General features: G+C 63.7%; 1 protein-coding gene across 1 annotated transcript in view; it reads right to left on the bottom strand.

The window, feature by feature from the left end:
* Positions 1-16,258, bottom strand: part of PREX1 (phosphatidylinositol-3,4,5-trisphosphate dependent Rac exchange factor 1) — a 130,836-nt gene that overhangs the window by 10,104 nt on the left and 104,474 nt on the right. The window contains exons 15-27 of the mRNA XM_056108462.1: positions 15,891-15,963; positions 11,360-11,502; positions 10,633-10,725; positions 10,148-10,296; positions 8,999-9,084; positions 7,611-7,747; positions 7,020-7,128; positions 5,011-5,198; positions 4,651-4,812; positions 3,921-4,131; positions 3,302-3,563; positions 1,810-2,016; positions 786-874 (exon numbers count right to left, since the gene is read on the bottom strand). Of these exons, the coding sequence (XP_055964437.1) occupies positions 786-874; positions 1,810-2,016; positions 3,302-3,563; positions 3,921-4,131; positions 4,651-4,812; positions 5,011-5,198; positions 7,020-7,128; positions 7,611-7,747; positions 8,999-9,084; positions 10,148-10,296; positions 10,633-10,725; positions 11,360-11,502; positions 15,891-15,963 (1,909 nt within the window). The remainder of the gene's footprint in view (positions 1-785; positions 875-1,809; positions 2,017-3,301; positions 3,564-3,920; positions 4,132-4,650; positions 4,813-5,010; positions 5,199-7,019; positions 7,129-7,610; positions 7,748-8,998; positions 9,085-10,147; positions 10,297-10,632; positions 10,726-11,359; positions 11,503-15,890; positions 15,964-16,258) is intronic.

Below are 16,258 nucleotides of genomic sequence, written 5' to 3'. Positions count from 1 at the left end.
ACCCTCGTCACGCAGGTGGGGATGTCAGGTGTCTGAGGGAGCGTCCATGTCTGTCTGTCCATCCACCCACCCGTCAGGCATCTGTGTATCCAGCTATCCTGTCTGTCTGTCTGTCACAGCCCTCCACCTTCCTGCCTGCCAGGCGGTGAGCCTGGGCATGGGGGAGGGTCCTCTGTTCACCTCCCACAGAACTCTCTGGAACAGTTCAGTGCCCCTAGATGTGGTGCCTGAGCACATGTCACATGTCACTGAGCCGGGAACCACTGGGCCACCCTGCCCAGGGCCACTGCAGCACCCAGTGCCCCTAATTACTGCCCCCTGGGGCTGTGGTTTGGGGCCATGCTGGCAGTGCTCAGGGCTGACTCCGGGCTTTGTGCTCAGGGCTGACGTCTGGGAACTCCACAGGGCCTCCAGGGTGGGTCCCCTGCAAGGCACCGGCACCATCACACTAGCCTGTACTTAAGAGTCGTTTTCTCTCCGTGGGGGGACAGGCAGGTGTCCGCAGTGCTCAGGGCCACCCGGGCCACCAGGCAGTGCCGGGGAGTGAACATGGTTATTCGGATATCTGGCCTCACAAAGCCCGTGGCCCCTCACGTCCTGCGACCTTTCTCTGTCACAGAGGACACGGGCCTGGACTGGCCGCGGATGGGTCACACCTGACGAGGGCCCGTGGGAGGAAGGGATCAGCCACACCCGACCCAAGGGAGGAGAGATGGATGGACGGACGGAAGGACGGACGGATGGAGAGCCCACCCCGAGACACCCAGTGGGGGCCCAGGACTCACCAGAGCCCATCTCGTCGCTGCCCAGGTACGAGCTGTTGCTCCTCACGCTGGTGTAGGACAGCACCGAGTCCCGGTTACTGTTGCACTCGCTGTGGGGAGGTGGGGAGGGGACGATGGCCCGGGTCACACTCCCCCCGAGCCACACTCATGCACCCCCACACACCTCCCCCAGGCCACACCTCTCCCCAGGCCACACCCCTGCAGGTCACACACTCCCCTGGGGTCACACTCCCCCCCCATCACACCTCTCCCCAGGTCACCCTCCCCCTGGGTCATACTCCCCCTGAGTCACAATGCCCTGGGTCACACCTCCCCCACGGGTTACACACTCCCGCCCAGTGCCAGGATTACACACTCCTGCCCAGTCCCCAGAATCCCATTTCTGCCGTATAGACAGAGTGCCGGGCAGCCTAGCCTGCGGGATCTAGGGCTGCTGGGGGGACACCCCCCCCAAAGGCCCAGCTCAGAAGCAGAAGTAGGAGGGGAGGGGTGGCTCTGACACCCGGCCTGCTGTCCCGGCACCTGCACCCCACCTGGCCACTTTCTCCACTGCTCCCCGGACTGGTCGGGACCCCCACATCCGGGCTGGACCTAGCCCAGGCGCTCGGGTGGTGTGGACAGTCCCCAGCCACGACCCTGGGTGTGGCCGTCCTGCCTCTCGTCATGGGGATAAGGGGAGGCAGAGGTCCAGGCACTCGGGGACGCGGAAAGGTCAGTCCCCACGCCTGCCCCAGCATGCCTAGCACACCAGGAGCCGCTGAGCTGACGTGAACTGGGCAGGGGCTGAGGCACCACATTCCCCACGGGGGTTGGGCACACAGGCAGCCCCGGCGACAGGGCAAGCCAGCTTCACCTCTGACCCCGCGAGGGAGGACTCGCCATGAACCCCACGGGCCTCGGGAGGAAAACACGCGGCTTTCTCCGGCTGCCAGGGGTCACGCGTCACGCAGGACGAGACCCATCTCTCCCGTGGCCGCCCAGTGTCCCAGGAAGTGCCCCAGGTGGGACGGTGACCCCGGCCCACCTGTAGGAGTCACGGTAGCTCATGGTGTCGTGGCCCGAGTCCTCCTGGTCCTCCTCGGACACCTTGAAGCACACCTTCTTGCTACCGCCCTGCTCACTCCGGTCCGTCTCACTCTCCTCGCCGGCCAGCGGAGGGGACGAGGCCTCCTCCGCCGAGGGCGGGTCGCAGGACCCCACTGACGTGGGCTCCGTGATGGTGGACAGCAGCCTGCGGGGGCACAGACAGGAAGGTCAGTGGGGACCCCTGGCCGACCTCAGGCCTGGGCCCGGGGACCTGGGGTCCCTTCTCTGAAACGTGCACTGCACGATCCCGCCTGTAGGGGGCGCGAGAGAGGATCTGCTACTGGGGCATGGGGTAAGGGGTGGTTGAGAGTGGGTTCTTATAAAACATCACATACGACATCACTGCAGCCACAGTGACCACTCAGCCCAAACACAGACAATAGGGAAAACTGGGTGCCAATAAAACCTTAACACACACGCACACACACAAAAAAAATTTTTTAAAAATACCTTAACACACAACACACACAAGATACACACATGCTCATACAGAAACACACAGGCTCACACACAGACACACATGCTCATACGCACACTCACATACACAGACAGGCTCACACAAACATATACAGATGCACACACAGACACAGATACACACCACAGCACACATTCAATACATGCACACAGTCACACACACTCAACACACGTAGACACACACAAACACGCACACAGAGACATAGACACAGACATAGTTACAGACACACACACACACACACACACGCAGGCAAGGGACTGGATCTGGGCCCTGACCACACCTTGTCCACCCCAGGCTCTAGGGACGGAGAACGGTCCCAGCAGGGGTCCCGCTGATCCTGGGGCTGAGAGAGAGCAGCAGGAGGGCGCTTGCCTTGCACACAGCACCCCATATGGTCCCTAGGTCCCTCCAGGAGTGATCCCTGAGCACCGCTGGGTGTGACCCCAGACCACAAAAAAAGGAGCGCAAATCACAGGATGTCTGGGTTTCCCAGCACAGGTGAATGCCGCGTTTCCGTGTTTGTACTCACACATTCAGACACACACTCACACACACAAAGAGAGACAGGCACACACATATACACAGACACACACACAGAGAGTCACACACAGACATATACACAGACACATACAAACACACACAGACAAACACAGACACAGACACATATACAAGACACACACAAACACAGACACAGACATATACACAGGCACACAGACATACACACAGACGTAGACAAATACGCAGACACACACAGGCACATGCAGACATATATACAGACATACACAGAGACACAGACACACACAGACATGCACAAAGACACACATACACACACACACAAATACAGACACAGACAGACATATACACAGACACACACAGACATACACACTCACCCACAGACACCCACAGAGACACAGACGCGCACGCACACACTCGCACACCCCCTGGCCAGGCTCACCTGTTGATCTGGCTCACGTACTGCTTCATCTCCTTCAGGGCCACGTCCAGCCTGGTGAAGAGCTGCTGGTAGGCGTCCTGGATCTCGCGGTCCTCCTGCGTGAGGAGCGAGTGCAGCCCCCGCTCCCGCGGCCCGGGGCCTCCGCCGCTGCCGGGGCAGCCCTGGCACGGCACGTCCCCCTCCGCAGCAGCCAGGCACTTCCACGAAGGGGCGGCCATGGTGGTGATGCAGTGCTGGGTGTAGGACATGGGGTTCAGGTGGCCTGCGGGGGAGGGAGAGAGCACTGGGAAGCAGCTCCCAGACGGGCCCCTGGATAGCCGTGTCCGGGACGCCAGGAAGTGAGGACCGTTCCCCGTGAAGCAGTCTCTCAATGTGCCCTAACGCCAGACAACTAGAAGATCCAGTTTGGTGCATGTTAAACTTCTATGGATTCTGTTCACACCCTGAGAGCAGGCGTGATGGCCGGCACGCCAGCAGCCTTTCTGCACCATGAGGCAATACGCCAGGGAGGAGCCATGTCTAGAGAGGGGGACACAGAGAGCAGGGGCCCTGCCCGCTGACCTCCCGCCTCTGTGGTGTGTGACCCAAACACAGCTGGCACGGACACACATGCAGCTACCTTGCTCTGGGTCGAGACCGATGAGGGAGGGTTTGCGTCCAAAGCGGATGCTGAAGGACCTGCCGATGGAGGGGGTGGTCTTGGGGTAGGAGACTTCCATGAGGTTGATGTGGCAGTTGGTGGGGCAGAAGTCCAGGCCGCAGAGCGGGTGGGGCTCCGGGGGGGCCTGCTTGAAGGGAGGGCTGACCCGGCTCTTCAGCTGAGCTGCAAACTGAGAAAGGGGGTGGGGGGGACAAGGGGGTCACGGTGCAGGTTCTGGACCCTGGATGTGCGCCCAGGAGGTCCCTGCGAGGCCTCTGGTAGACTCTGCGCTTCCAGGAAAGTGAAACGGGGGGTCTGCGGGCCCTGGACCCACCATGTTCACTCTGCATTCCAGCCGCGTGCCCTCTGGGAACTGCCCCCATCTCTGGAGGCGCTAGGGCAGGGCTGGCCAAGGTACCCAAACCAGCAGGAACTGCTCCGGTTCCTTTACCGCTGTGGTCACTCAGCCGAGAGCCACTGGGGGTCACTCTGGCAGCCCACGAGAAGGGCCCGCCGGGGAGTGAGACCCCCCCAGGGCGGAATCAGGGAGAACGGCCACACTCCTCCCACAAGCACTGTGCAACCGAGCGCCTGGATACAGCCCTGCCTGAAGCTCGCCTTCTGGACTGTCAGCACCACAGACCAAAGTCCCTTCTCCCACCCCCTTTTATGCGGATCAGGGCTGGGTTCGGCCCGTGGGGCGCGGTACCTCCTGGTAGCGGGCGATCCTCTGGCCGATGCTCTCCAGCTTGGCGTCGCAGATGCTGCGGAACTCGAAGTGCGACATCGTTTTCATGCTGTTGCTCAGGGCCATGAGGCGCCCGCAGTTCTGCACGAAGACGCTGTCCTCGGCGGCGAAGGCTTCGAGCACCTGCAGGGATGGAACAGCCGCTGGGCACAAACTCTCCCACCGGGGCTCCCGGTGCTTCCGCGAGGCATGTCTATGGCTCAGGGCGCAGACGCGGGGGCTCATGGCTCCCCCTCCTGACTGGGATCCATCCAGGAGTCCAGGTTGAGTCCCTGCCACCCCATCCCCCGCCCCCCGGCCACTGCCCACCCGGGGCGAGACCTTGGCGGTGAGGCCGAAGCAGCCGCGCGGCTCCACGACCTTCTCCAGCACGTGGCTCTTGACTCCTGCCGTGCTCACGTACTCGTACACCACGCCGTGCTCCAGGTGCCCGTTGTCCACCGTCAGGCTGACTGTGGGGCTGTCCTCCTGCAGGCTCAGCTGGGGGCCCAGGGACAGCAGCGGGGAGGCTGCAAGCCAAAGGGAAGAGAGACGACCGTGAGAGCGGGGACCCAGGACCACGGTTCCTGGGTCGCAGGAAGAGCCGGCACTGTGACCCATGAGAGGTGAGCCGAGCCTGAGGACTCGGTCCCCCACACAGGAGAGGTGACATTCTCACGAAGGAAACGTCATTGCAGGGGGGAGCAGTGCTGAGAATGGCCAGGTGACATGCGGACAGGAGCCCACGGCAGACAGAGGCCCTGGATCAAGGGGTTACTCCTGGCACATGCACTCAGGAATTACTCCTGGCGGTGCTCGGGGGACCATAGAGGATGGTAGGAATCGAACCCGGGTCGGCCGCATGCAAGGCAAACGCCCTCCTTGCTGTGTTATCACTCCAGCCCCATGAGAGCACATTTTCATGTGGCCCCGTTTCAGTCTTGATAAACACAGGCCCAGAGGACCCGCCAGGAACTGTGAAGGAAGTGACGTCCTCCTTGTTCTGCTCCAAGGAGACCCGCATTCAGTGCTCAGTATCTCTGTGCTCCGTTCTCCGGCTTGCCCTGTGCTCCTGTGTTCACGTCTGCACCCGGGCCCCAGCACACGCGAACAGCCTTGACCGGATGGACAGTCGCCACCACCCACCTCTCTTGGGTGTCGGGCTGCCCGCATCATCAGGGTCACCCCCAGGATTAGGGAAGGAGCGGACACTCTGCCTGTCGCCCTCGGACTGCACAACCCCACCGAGACCACCCCGGGCCTGGCTGTGCGGGTCTCAGCAGTGGGGGGCTGGTGCCCGACAGCCTCATCACACGGTTTGAGAAAAGCCCAGCGCTGCCCGAGAGAGGCCGTGCAGGCCACGCTTCTCACAACCTCTGCCTGCCGCTGCCCCACTGAGCACAGGGGCGGGAGGGGCACTTCTCTGAGCCACAAGTGCTCACAGAGCACCTGGGAGCAGCTGACGTCAGCGCCAAGCTGCAGACGCTGAAATCCCAACTGGCACTTGGAGGAGGAGAGGCCCAAGGGCACTCAGTGGCCGCTCTGAGGTGGGTCACTGAGCAGGGCCGAGTGAGGAGGGGAGCAGGAAGGGAGGCTGGTGGGGTACGGGGGAGTCTACTGGCTAGGGGAACAGCAGGGGCAAAGGCCCTGGGGCAGGGAGACATTGAGAGCAAGAGGCTGTTGCAGAGGGGAGTGGGCCAGGCGGGGCCTCGTTGAGGGTGGTGTGTGGTGTGGTGACCCCGGAAGGTGGGAGGCTGCAGATGCAGAGGCAGGGTGAAGGGGTGGAGATGGGGGGGAGGGGCTGGGGGCCTGCAGGGGAGGGGGCTTGGGAGCACAGGCTCAAGGCTCTGCAGGAGAAGAGCTGGGCACAGGCTCAAGAGCTCTGCAGGAGAAGAGCAGAGGGTCGGGGTCGGGGGCACTGGTGGCCAGGCCGGCCACAGTGAGCACGGAGTCCACTGAGGCCAGGCAAGCCCGAAGACGGGCCTGCAGTGGCCGGGCTGGGCGCTGGTGGGGACAGGGACCAGGGACTCCCGGCGGCGCCCCCAGGCGGGAATGTGGGTCACTGCGGGGTGGAATCGTGGTGGGGGCTAGGAAGGCCAGGCCAGGTGGAGCAGGGGGCGGAGCGGGGGGCGGAGAGGGGGCGGGGCGGGGTGGATAGGGGCGTGGCTGGGGCGGGGCGGGGCGGGGCGGGGCAGAAGCTGGTAGGGGCCGGGGCCAGCAGGGGCTGGGACCCGCCTGGGAGACGCAGGAGGCCCCGCCCTGGGAGACACAGGAGGCCCCGGCCTGGCCTTGCATCCGGGACAGGGTGGGTGGGGGTGGGCAGGCCCACGGACCCTCCGGCCGCCCCTTACCTGCATCGGGCGGGTCCTGCTCCTGGGGCTCCTCGCCCTGTGGCTCCTCATGGCTGGCTCGGGCCTCCTGTAGGTCCTCGTGGGTGTGGTAGACCCACTGGTACAGGCCCTGTGAGGAGAGGGCAGGTCAGGCCTCACACACACGTCCAGCACCCCCCGCCGGGGCCCGGTGCCTGTGTGGGTGACACCACTGCAGGGGAGGCCGCCGAGATTTCGCTCCGGGATCATCCTGGGTGCTTCAGGTCATACATGGCTCTGAGCTCTACACTCTCATGTGGAAATAGGGGCGTCAAACCCCCACTCTCCGCCCCGTGGGTGTGTGTGTGGGGGGGGGGGGACAGAGCCTGCCTTGTCTGCATCTCCAGGGTCCGGAAACGCGCTCAGCAACACCTTTCCTGAAGGGCCCGCAGAGGCAAAGGGGAAGCCCAGTGTAGTGTCCACTGCGGCCCATCAGTGACCCCCCACGTGCGGAATAAAGAGGGTCCCACACACCCACCACGGAGGAAACGGAGGCTGGTGGGCAGCCTGGGGTGGGCAGGGGGCCAGGCCTGACCCCATCCCCAGCAGGGTCCCCGGCAGTGAGGGGCTCACCAGGGCGTCTTCCCGGTGGCTCCGGAACGCCTGGAAGTGCTCCAGGACCTCGGAGGCGCTGCCGCTCGCCACGCTGCTGCCGCTGACCTTTAGGACACACTGGCCGGCACAGAGCCCCGCGGCGGCCGCCTCTGAGCCTGCGGGAATGGGTGGGGGGGTGAGGGCAAACACCCGCAACAGCCCCGTCAGAGCCACATGCTTCCCAGTCCTGGAAACCCCATCACTGGGGGCCGGCGGCGCCCCTCCAAGGGACACAGCACACAGCACGACTCGGGCCCTGTAGCCCTGGGCTTGTCCTCCCGGCTCCGTCCCGGTCCCCAAAGCACAGGATGGAGCAGGAAGGCAGACACGCGTGTTCACAGGGCATGCGGGGGGGACTCAGGCCGGCTCTGCACAGGCCAGTGTGACCTCGGGCAGTTCCGTCCCCCTCTGGGCCTCGGCGGCTGCTCTGCACTGTGGGGACAGCAGTGTCCTCTCGCCAGGGCTCTGAGCTCGGGCCCTCATGGCACACCCAGTCATGACGCCGCTGGACACCTGGGTGGCCTCGGCCCAACAGCTCGCCTGCACGTGCCCACCGGGCACTATGGGGCCTTTACTAGTCAGAGAGAGACCCCGCGGCCCCCGCCTGCCCGGCACGACACCCTCAGTGTCTGCTGACTGGCTCTGGGCTCTCCAGCTGTGAGTCACAGCTCCGAGGAAGGTCCCTGACACCCTCTCACTCATCAGCAGCCCTGCGGGCACGTCTATCCCCCGGCGACAGCTTCTGAACACGCAGCCCACCAGGAGTGCGGCCCCGAACATCATCAGATAAGAACAAACAACAAGGACCAGTCTGGGGCCGAAGCGTAAGAAGGCGGGACTGCAAGCCGGCCTCGCTCCTGACAGATTCGGCTTAAGCATGATCCCCGGGCTGGCCGGGCCGCAGAAACGGCTCACAGCCCCCATTCTGAGGCCAGAGTGATAGCACAGCGGATAGGGTGTTTGCCTTGCACGCGGCCGACCCAGGTTCGATTCCCAGCATCCCATATGGTCCCCCAAGCATCGCCAGGAGTAATTCTTGAGTGCAGAGCCAGGAGGAACCCCTGAGCATGGCTGGGTGTGACCCCCCCAAGACAAACAAACAAAAAACAAACCACAGTCCTAATTCCTGCCCGAGCCGGACCTAGAGTGGCCGGGGCCACAGGCCACGGGCAGCTGCCCTGGCAGCAAGGACACGCAGCCACATCCCCACATCCTCGCCCACCACTCCCTGTCGCCTTCCTCCGGACCCCCAGGGGAGTGTGTGTTGTAATGGCGAGGGAGGGCTTGACCGGCCCGACAGTGACCACAGACCGGCCCGCACCCCCCCAGCCCCCACCCCCCCTTGCCTCCTCGGGGGTTCCGCTCACCTCGGCCCACGGCGTAGACATAGGGGGGCGCAGCACCACGGATCTGGAAGCACAGGGAGTCGGGGCGGTCCGGGACCTTGATGACCCTGCACCGGGCAAAAGTGGACGGTCGGGAGACGCCTTCTGGGTGCTGGGGCGGGGGCAGCCTGGCCATGCCGGGAGATGGCACCCGGGGCTGGGCCTCGGGGGCTCCCAACTGCGGCCCCTTCCTGCCCTCGGTGCCGAGTCAAAGCAGGTTTTCCTGCCCTCATGGCTCGGGGGGCACGAGGGACCCCCTGGCCTGCTGCTCGCCAGGGTGTGTCCTGCAGAGGCCGGTCTGGACACGGGGTCCTGCAGCCGGCTGAAGGTGGCCCTGCCCAGCATCACAGTCACAGGCGTCCATCGGGGGCTTCCCTCTGGCCCGCCTGGGGGTCCTGCTGGTCCTTCCCCTTGTCTCACCCCCGCCCCCCCCCGCCCCGTCCCATGGCACACCCACCCCTCCCCCGTGCAGCAGGGACGTGCCACTAAGAAGGAAGGGGCAGAGGGGCTGGAGTGATAGTACAGTGGGTAGGGCATTTGCCTTGCATGGGGCCGATCCAGATTCGATTCCCAGCACCCCACAGGGTCCCCTGAGCACCACCAGGATTAATTCCGGAGTGCATGAGCCAGGAGTAACTCCTGAGCATCGCCGGGTGTAACCCAAAAACGCGAAAAAAAAAAAAAAAAGGAAGGAGCGGAAACCAAGTGCGACAGGATGAGGTTCACCTGCGCCTCCCTCGGGGACCAGCCCCTGCTCCTCACGGGGTAGGCCAGCCTCTGCCCAGACCTCCCTGCAGCCAGAGGGAACCTTCCAGAACCCGTGCAGGCCACGCCTGCCCTGGGTCAGGGTCGTCCCGGGCTTCCCCCTCTGCCCCTCAGGGCCTGGCGGGCTGCCCTGGCTCTCGCCTTCCGCTCCTGGTGGTCGCCCATACCCCACGGCCCACCCACCCCGACACTGGCCCCTGGCCCCTGCTGGCCCTCCTTGTCCGCTGCCCGGGCCCACGGCCCGTCTCTACCCCCTGTCTGCTGCTCTTGCCCACTTGCTCGTCTGGCAACTACCGAGACTGTGCCTGAGGCTGGGGTCCCATATCCCCACCTCTAGACACCCCCTCCCACCTTCCCGGCACTCACTCCTTGGCCTTGACGGCCACCAGGACCCGCAGCGGGCGACGGGCACAGAAGGACTGGTTGAGGACGGTCTCCACCTCGGAGAAGGGCCGCATGGACACCAAGTCCTCGTTGATGGAGCAGATCCTCCGGCCCACCTGCAGGCCGGCCATCTGGGGGCCACGGGAGGGACACGGGGTTACGGGTGGGCTGGGCAGACAGCAGGACCCCGAGGACAGGAGATAGCCCCCCGGCCACCCCGTGAAAGCCCCTTTCCTTTCCAAGGGGAGGGCTCAGGGAATCCCCCCAAAACCCCCATGGACTGGCCACTGCAGGCCCACAACCAGCGGCTCCTCTGGCACCGCCCCGTGCCGCCAGGAGAGGGCGCCAGAGATCCACAGAAGCAACCCGCTACCCATCCTGGACTCAGTTTCCCCGTGTGGGCGATTGCCCCGGGTGGCCCACCCAAGGCCCGGGGACCCGGGGTCCCGGCTGTGGTTCCCGCTCACCTCGGCCAGCGAGCCCCTCTGCACCGACTTCACCACCACGGCCTTGTTCTTCTCCTCGATCTCGAAGCCGTAGTCCTCCTCCTGGGGCGGGATCTGCAGGCGGGGGGCAGGAGACGCGGGTGGGGGGTGGCCGGGGGGCAGACAAGCCCCCACGGACTCTGTGGAGCCAGCCGGCACCTCCGGGCCTGACTCCCCCAAGTCAAAATGCACTTAAGAGGGGAAGAGGCTGGGCCGGGGATGCAGAAGGGTCTCTGTATGGCCAAGTCCACTTGGGTCCCCGCCGCTGCCACCATGCTGCCCCACCCCCACCCGAGCACAGAGCCAGGAGCAGGTCCCGAGCAGGGCCAGGTGCGGCCCAAACTCCCACCTCCCGGGAGGAGGGGCGGGGAAGCAAGTGGCAGGTCATGTGTCCCATCAAGGGCCTGAGTGTGGGCCCAGCACTGCTGGGTGTCTCCCCCGGGGCCCTGGTGCACCCCAAAAGCTGGATCAGGGTGGAGCCTGCTGCCCTCGGGGAAACTCTCCCCTCCCCGAGGGACATTTCCAGACTCGGGGAGGGGGAGGCATTTCCGGGGACCCTCAGCTCTGCCCCAGGCCGGGCTGGGCCCCGGGGTTGGCCAAGAACAGAGGAGAGAGGAGTGGCCCCAGCAGAGGACCCAGGTGACCACCCCCTTCCCCGGCATGACCGGGAGCACCGGGAGCCCGGGAGCCGCGTCCACTCGCCGCCTACCAGCAAGCGCCGGGCCAGGACGTTCTCCAGCAGCCGGAAGTCACTGCGCAGCTGCTTGTTCTTGCCGCCGGTGCCCTCCATCTCCTCGTCGGCGTGGAAGCGGAAGTACTGCGACTCGTCCTTGAACTCGCTCTTCTCCAGCACTGCCAAGGCCCGGCCTGGGGTCAGCCCACAGCAGGACCGCCCAGCCCGGCCCACCACCACCACCACCACCATCCCCGCCCCAACCCGGGCTGGGCTGGCACTGTGCAGGGTTTCACGACACAAGACCCGTGGCCAGCACGAAGGCAGCGGGGGGCGGCCCAAAGAGCGGAGCCCCGGGCTTCTGAGAAGCCCAAATGGTTTCAGAGGGACTGGGCAGGAGCAGATGCGGGGATGGGATTGAGCTGGGGGATGGAGCATGTGTCCACGGTGCTCAGGCTGCGAGGGACGGACCGGTTCTAGGGGCACTGGGTTCTGACTGCACCCCCGGGCCCGGGAACCTGATCGAAGAGAACAGTGAAAGCTTGCCCAGGGGGAAACGTCAGGCTGTCTCTGTCGTCCAGAGTTTAAAAAGACGTCTGTCATTTTATACTATTCCTAACAAGCACTGTCCACTGTAGCACTGTCCTTCCGTTGTTCATCGATTTGCTCGAGCGGGCCCAGTAACGTCTCCATTGTGAGACTTCTTGTTACTGTGTTTGGCATATCGAACACGCCACAGGGAGCTTGCCAGGCTCTGCTGTGCGGGCAGGATACTCTCGGTAGCTTGCCGGGCTGTCCGAGAGGGACGGAGGAATCGAACCTGGGTCGGCTACGTATAAGGCAAACGTCCTACCTGCTCCAGCCCCTAACAAACAAGACAAAATAAAGATCTAGCCTCTGCCTGTAGGGCAGGTTTGAGTGGTGGTGGGAAAGTATAATGGTGTGGAAATATTGAATGTAATCAATTACTGTGAACAACTTTATGAAAATAAAAAAAGATGTCTGTTTACGAGGTGCCCCCAGGTACAGCAACACAGAGACCTGCGCTGGGCAGCCTGGCCACAGGCGGGGGGCAGACGCAGAAGTAACTCTAGCGCCGGGGCGAGTGGGGAAACCGACACCGAGACTAAGAGCCTTCAGGAGATCAGAAGAGCAAGCGAACGCAGGTACTCGGGCAGGGTTATGAGCTGGCCGGGCACAGGGGACCCCAAATGGAAAACGAACAAGAAAAGGCCCTCAGGGACTGGAGCCATAGGACAGCAGGGAGAGTGTTTGCTTCCTACATGGCTGACCCGGGTTCGAGCCCCAGCCTCCCACATGGTCCCCAGAGCACTGTCAGGAGTGATTCCTGAGTGCAGAGTCAGGAGTAACCCTTGTGCATCACCGGGTATGACCCAAAAAGCAAGCCAGCAAGAAAGCGAGAGAGAGAGAGAGAGAGAGAGAGAGAGAGAGAGAGAGAGAGACAGACAGACAGACAGACAGACAGACAGAGACAGAGAGACAGAGAGAGAAAGGAAAGGCTCTCAGCCCACAAGGCATTAGAAACAGCTCAGGGCTGGGACCACAGAGACCTACCCAAACTCCACACAAAAAGGCGTGTTTTTTTTTGGGAGGGGAGGGGTTGGGGTTTGGTTTTGGTTTTTAGTTTTTTGGCTATACCTGGCAGTGCTCAGGGATCACTCCTGATAGAACTCAGGGAACCATACGGGGTGGCAGGGGTAACCTGGGTCAGCCGTGTGCAAGGTGAGTGGCATCTTAGCCCACTGGACTATCTCCCCGGCCCCCCACAAATAAAGTTTTATTGGAACAAAGCCACACGCGCTTGTGTACATTTTTGTCTGGGCTGCTGTATCGCCCACCGGAGAGGAACTGTGGCAGAGACTGCAGGGCCCGCAAGACCTAAACTATGTTACTGAGAATTTCCTGAGCTCCGTTCCAAGGCGAGTCAGGGAAATGCAGGAGACTAATCAGGAATCACTGGTGCGTGATGTCACCCCTGCGGATGACAATGGGGAGCCAGGCCCGTGGAGCACAGGCTTATCCAGGGACACACCGGGCACCGTGGACCCTCTCAGCTCACGAGGACACAGGGCTCACATTCGCCAGGGACAGAGGGAGCAGAAGGGCCCGAAGGGTGAGCATAGCACAGAGAGCCGGCCCTTGCCTGCACGAAGGCACCTGGGTTCCACCCCCCCCGAGCCCCCTTGGAGTGATGCCCGAACCCAGAGCCAGGAATGAGTCCTGAGCCTCACCCGGTGTGGTCCCCAAACGAAACAAAACAAAACCCAAGCAAACCAAAAAAGAAACCTGGAGCCGAGGGAGAGGGCGGGGAGGGACACTCAGGCTGGGGTCAGTGCCCCCGCCGCCAGCCACGCAGAAGACGGCTTCCTCTCTGCACCCCTCCTCCCCCGACACAGAGCCCACTCCCACCCTGCCCTCACTTCTGTGCTGAGCAGACACCCAAATTGCCACTTTGCCCAGGGCGGGCCACCAGGCTCCGGGCTGCGAGGGGGTGGCCCGGCTCTGCCTGTCCTGTAAACATGCACCAAAGGTGCACTCGGAGGTGGGGGTGGCCCGGGGTGCTTCTTCCAACACAGAAACATGGGGGTCGACAGCTGGAGCCTCGAGACTGGCCTAGGGTGTCTGTGGGGGTGGGGTGGGCTTCCTGAGAGGGACCAGACACGGTTGTGCACCCCAACTTGGTTATTTCCTAACGCCTCCGTCCCCTTACGGGTGGGGGAGGTGCGGGGAGTGGATGGTGCGCCTCGGTTTCCCCATCTGTGATAAAGTGAGGGCTGGGCACCCGCCTTGAGCTCAGGCCTAGAAGTCTGGGGCGCCCCTGCCACCCCGCCCATGCCTCGCCTGCACTTCAGTGCGGCCGAGAACTGCAGCCCTTTCCGATTTTAGCCGCTTCTGAGTGCGTGGCAGGGAGCAGGGGCCGCGCCTGGCAATTTCCCTCCCCAGGGGCCCGAGGGTGCCGGCAACCCCCCTCCTCAGCCCGTGTCCCCGCCAGCCGCCTTCCCGGAATAGCAGCAGGGTGGACCCCTAATTACTTTCACCCACAAATGAGAGGCTCTGGCCCAGCCGTCCCTCTGCGGGCAGCAGAGTGGGGGCCAGGGACTCTGATGACATGGACAGAGGGAGGGGGACACCCAGGCGGCCGGCCCATGTGGGGATGGATGAGTCCTGAGCAGAGTTAGGCTCCGAGGCATGGAGGACGGCTGAGGCGCTGAGGCATGGGGGGGAGGGGTGGGAGCCGCTTCCTGGGAGTCAGCTGGGTCAGGCCGGGGACCAGGACAGTCGGGGGTGAAGGGACACCGGGACAGGGGCCACGGGGATGGGGGACACAGGGGCATGGGGGCAAGATATCACAGGGATGGGGAAACAGGAACATAGGGACGGGATCAAGGGGACACAGAACACGGGGACAGGAGGACGCGGGGTGTGGACACAAGAACAAGTGGACAGGAGCAGGGACATGAGGAGGGAGGCAGAGGGGAGGGGCTGGGGAGTGAGAAGTCCCAACAGGACAAGCAGGAGGCCGGTGAGAGGCAGGCCGAGGGCCCAGGTCCCTGAGACTTGCTTCTGGAGCAAAGGCCTGAGGCTGTTCTAGAAACGGGAGGAATCCGGTTCCCGCTCCCACGATGGTGGTGCCTGGCCACTGACCATGATTCTGAACTGTGGGGCTTCCACCCCTGCAACTGGGGTGAGGTCTCATCCCTGTTAATTGGGGCTAAGTCAACCCCTATAAATAGGATGAGTCCTCCCACGTGAATGGGCGGAGTCCTCCCCATGTGAATGGGGTGAGTCCTCTCCATGAGAGGGTTTAGTCCTCCCATGAATGGGTGAGTCCCTCGGTGAATGGGTGGAGACCTCCCCATAAGTGGGTTGAGTCCCCCTGTGAATGGGGTGAGTCTTCCCATGAATGGGTAAGTCCTCCCGTGAATGGGTGAGTCCCCCAGTGAATGGGTGAGACCTCCCCATAAGTGGGTTGAGTCCTCCCATGAATGGGATGAGTCCTCCCGTGATAAGGGTGCGTTCTCCCATGAGTGGGTGAGTCCTCCCTTGAATGAGTCCTCCCGTGAGTGGGGTGAGTCCTCCCATGAATGGGTGTGTCCTCCCGTGAGTGGGTGAGTCCTCCCGAGAATGGGTGAGTCCTCCCGTGAGTGGGTGAGTCCTCCCGAATGGGTGAGTCCTCCCGTGAGTGGGTGCATCCTGTCCCTGACACATCTGTCTCCGTCCAAATGCACGGGGGCCCCTTTCTCCTGCCAATGCCCAGTCTGGGGTGAGGCTTCCCTACTGCTCCCCGTGGGAAGAGCACTGACTCCCAGGACTGGGCCGGGGCCCACCCGCTCCCCTCCTGCCAGGCCCAGCCCGGGGAAGCCCAGAACCAGCATCGCGTTCCCTGTGTCCCCACCGCTGCGAGCTGGGCCCTCCCTTCCTTTCAGCACCAGCTGGGGAGAGGCACGAGGACTCCCGGCCCCCCGAGCCCACGCAGGGCTGCAGCCTTCAGCCTGCCCGCCCCACTCACGCTCTCTGGCCTCAGTTTCCCCTCCCATGCCATTACCATGGTGCATGAAGCCATTGTTGCACAGCCCCACGCCGAGCGCCACGGCCTCCTCCCGCGTCTGACAGTCGCCCTGGAAGGGAAGAGGGGAGGCCGTCAGCAAGGGGCGGGGCGGGGACCCCCCCAGGCCCCCAGGGCCACCACCGGCGCAGAGCCCTGTGTCTGGTTTCACTCCTGTGGTGTCCCCAAACACGTCGGTGTGCTATTGGTCAGCCCCGGGGACCCAGCACCACCGTCTGCTGGGCGCGGTGCCCTAATAGCCAAGAAGGGGCACGGTTAGGGGGAGGCTCGGAGCCAGCAGAGCCCAGTCCCACTCTGCTCTGGGATGAGACCCACACAGGCACAGACCTAGAGCTTCTCTCCAGACA

The sequence above is a fragment of the Sorex fumeus genome, unplaced genomic scaffold (assembly GCF_029834395.1).
Source record: "Sorex fumeus unplaced genomic scaffold, SorFum_2.1 ptg000213l, whole genome shotgun sequence".
Taxonomy (NCBI): Eukaryota; Metazoa; Chordata; class Mammalia; order Eulipotyphla; family Soricidae; genus Sorex; species Sorex fumeus.
Note: the sequence above shows the minus strand (reverse complement) of the source record. Positions and strands in the feature narration are given on the sequence as shown.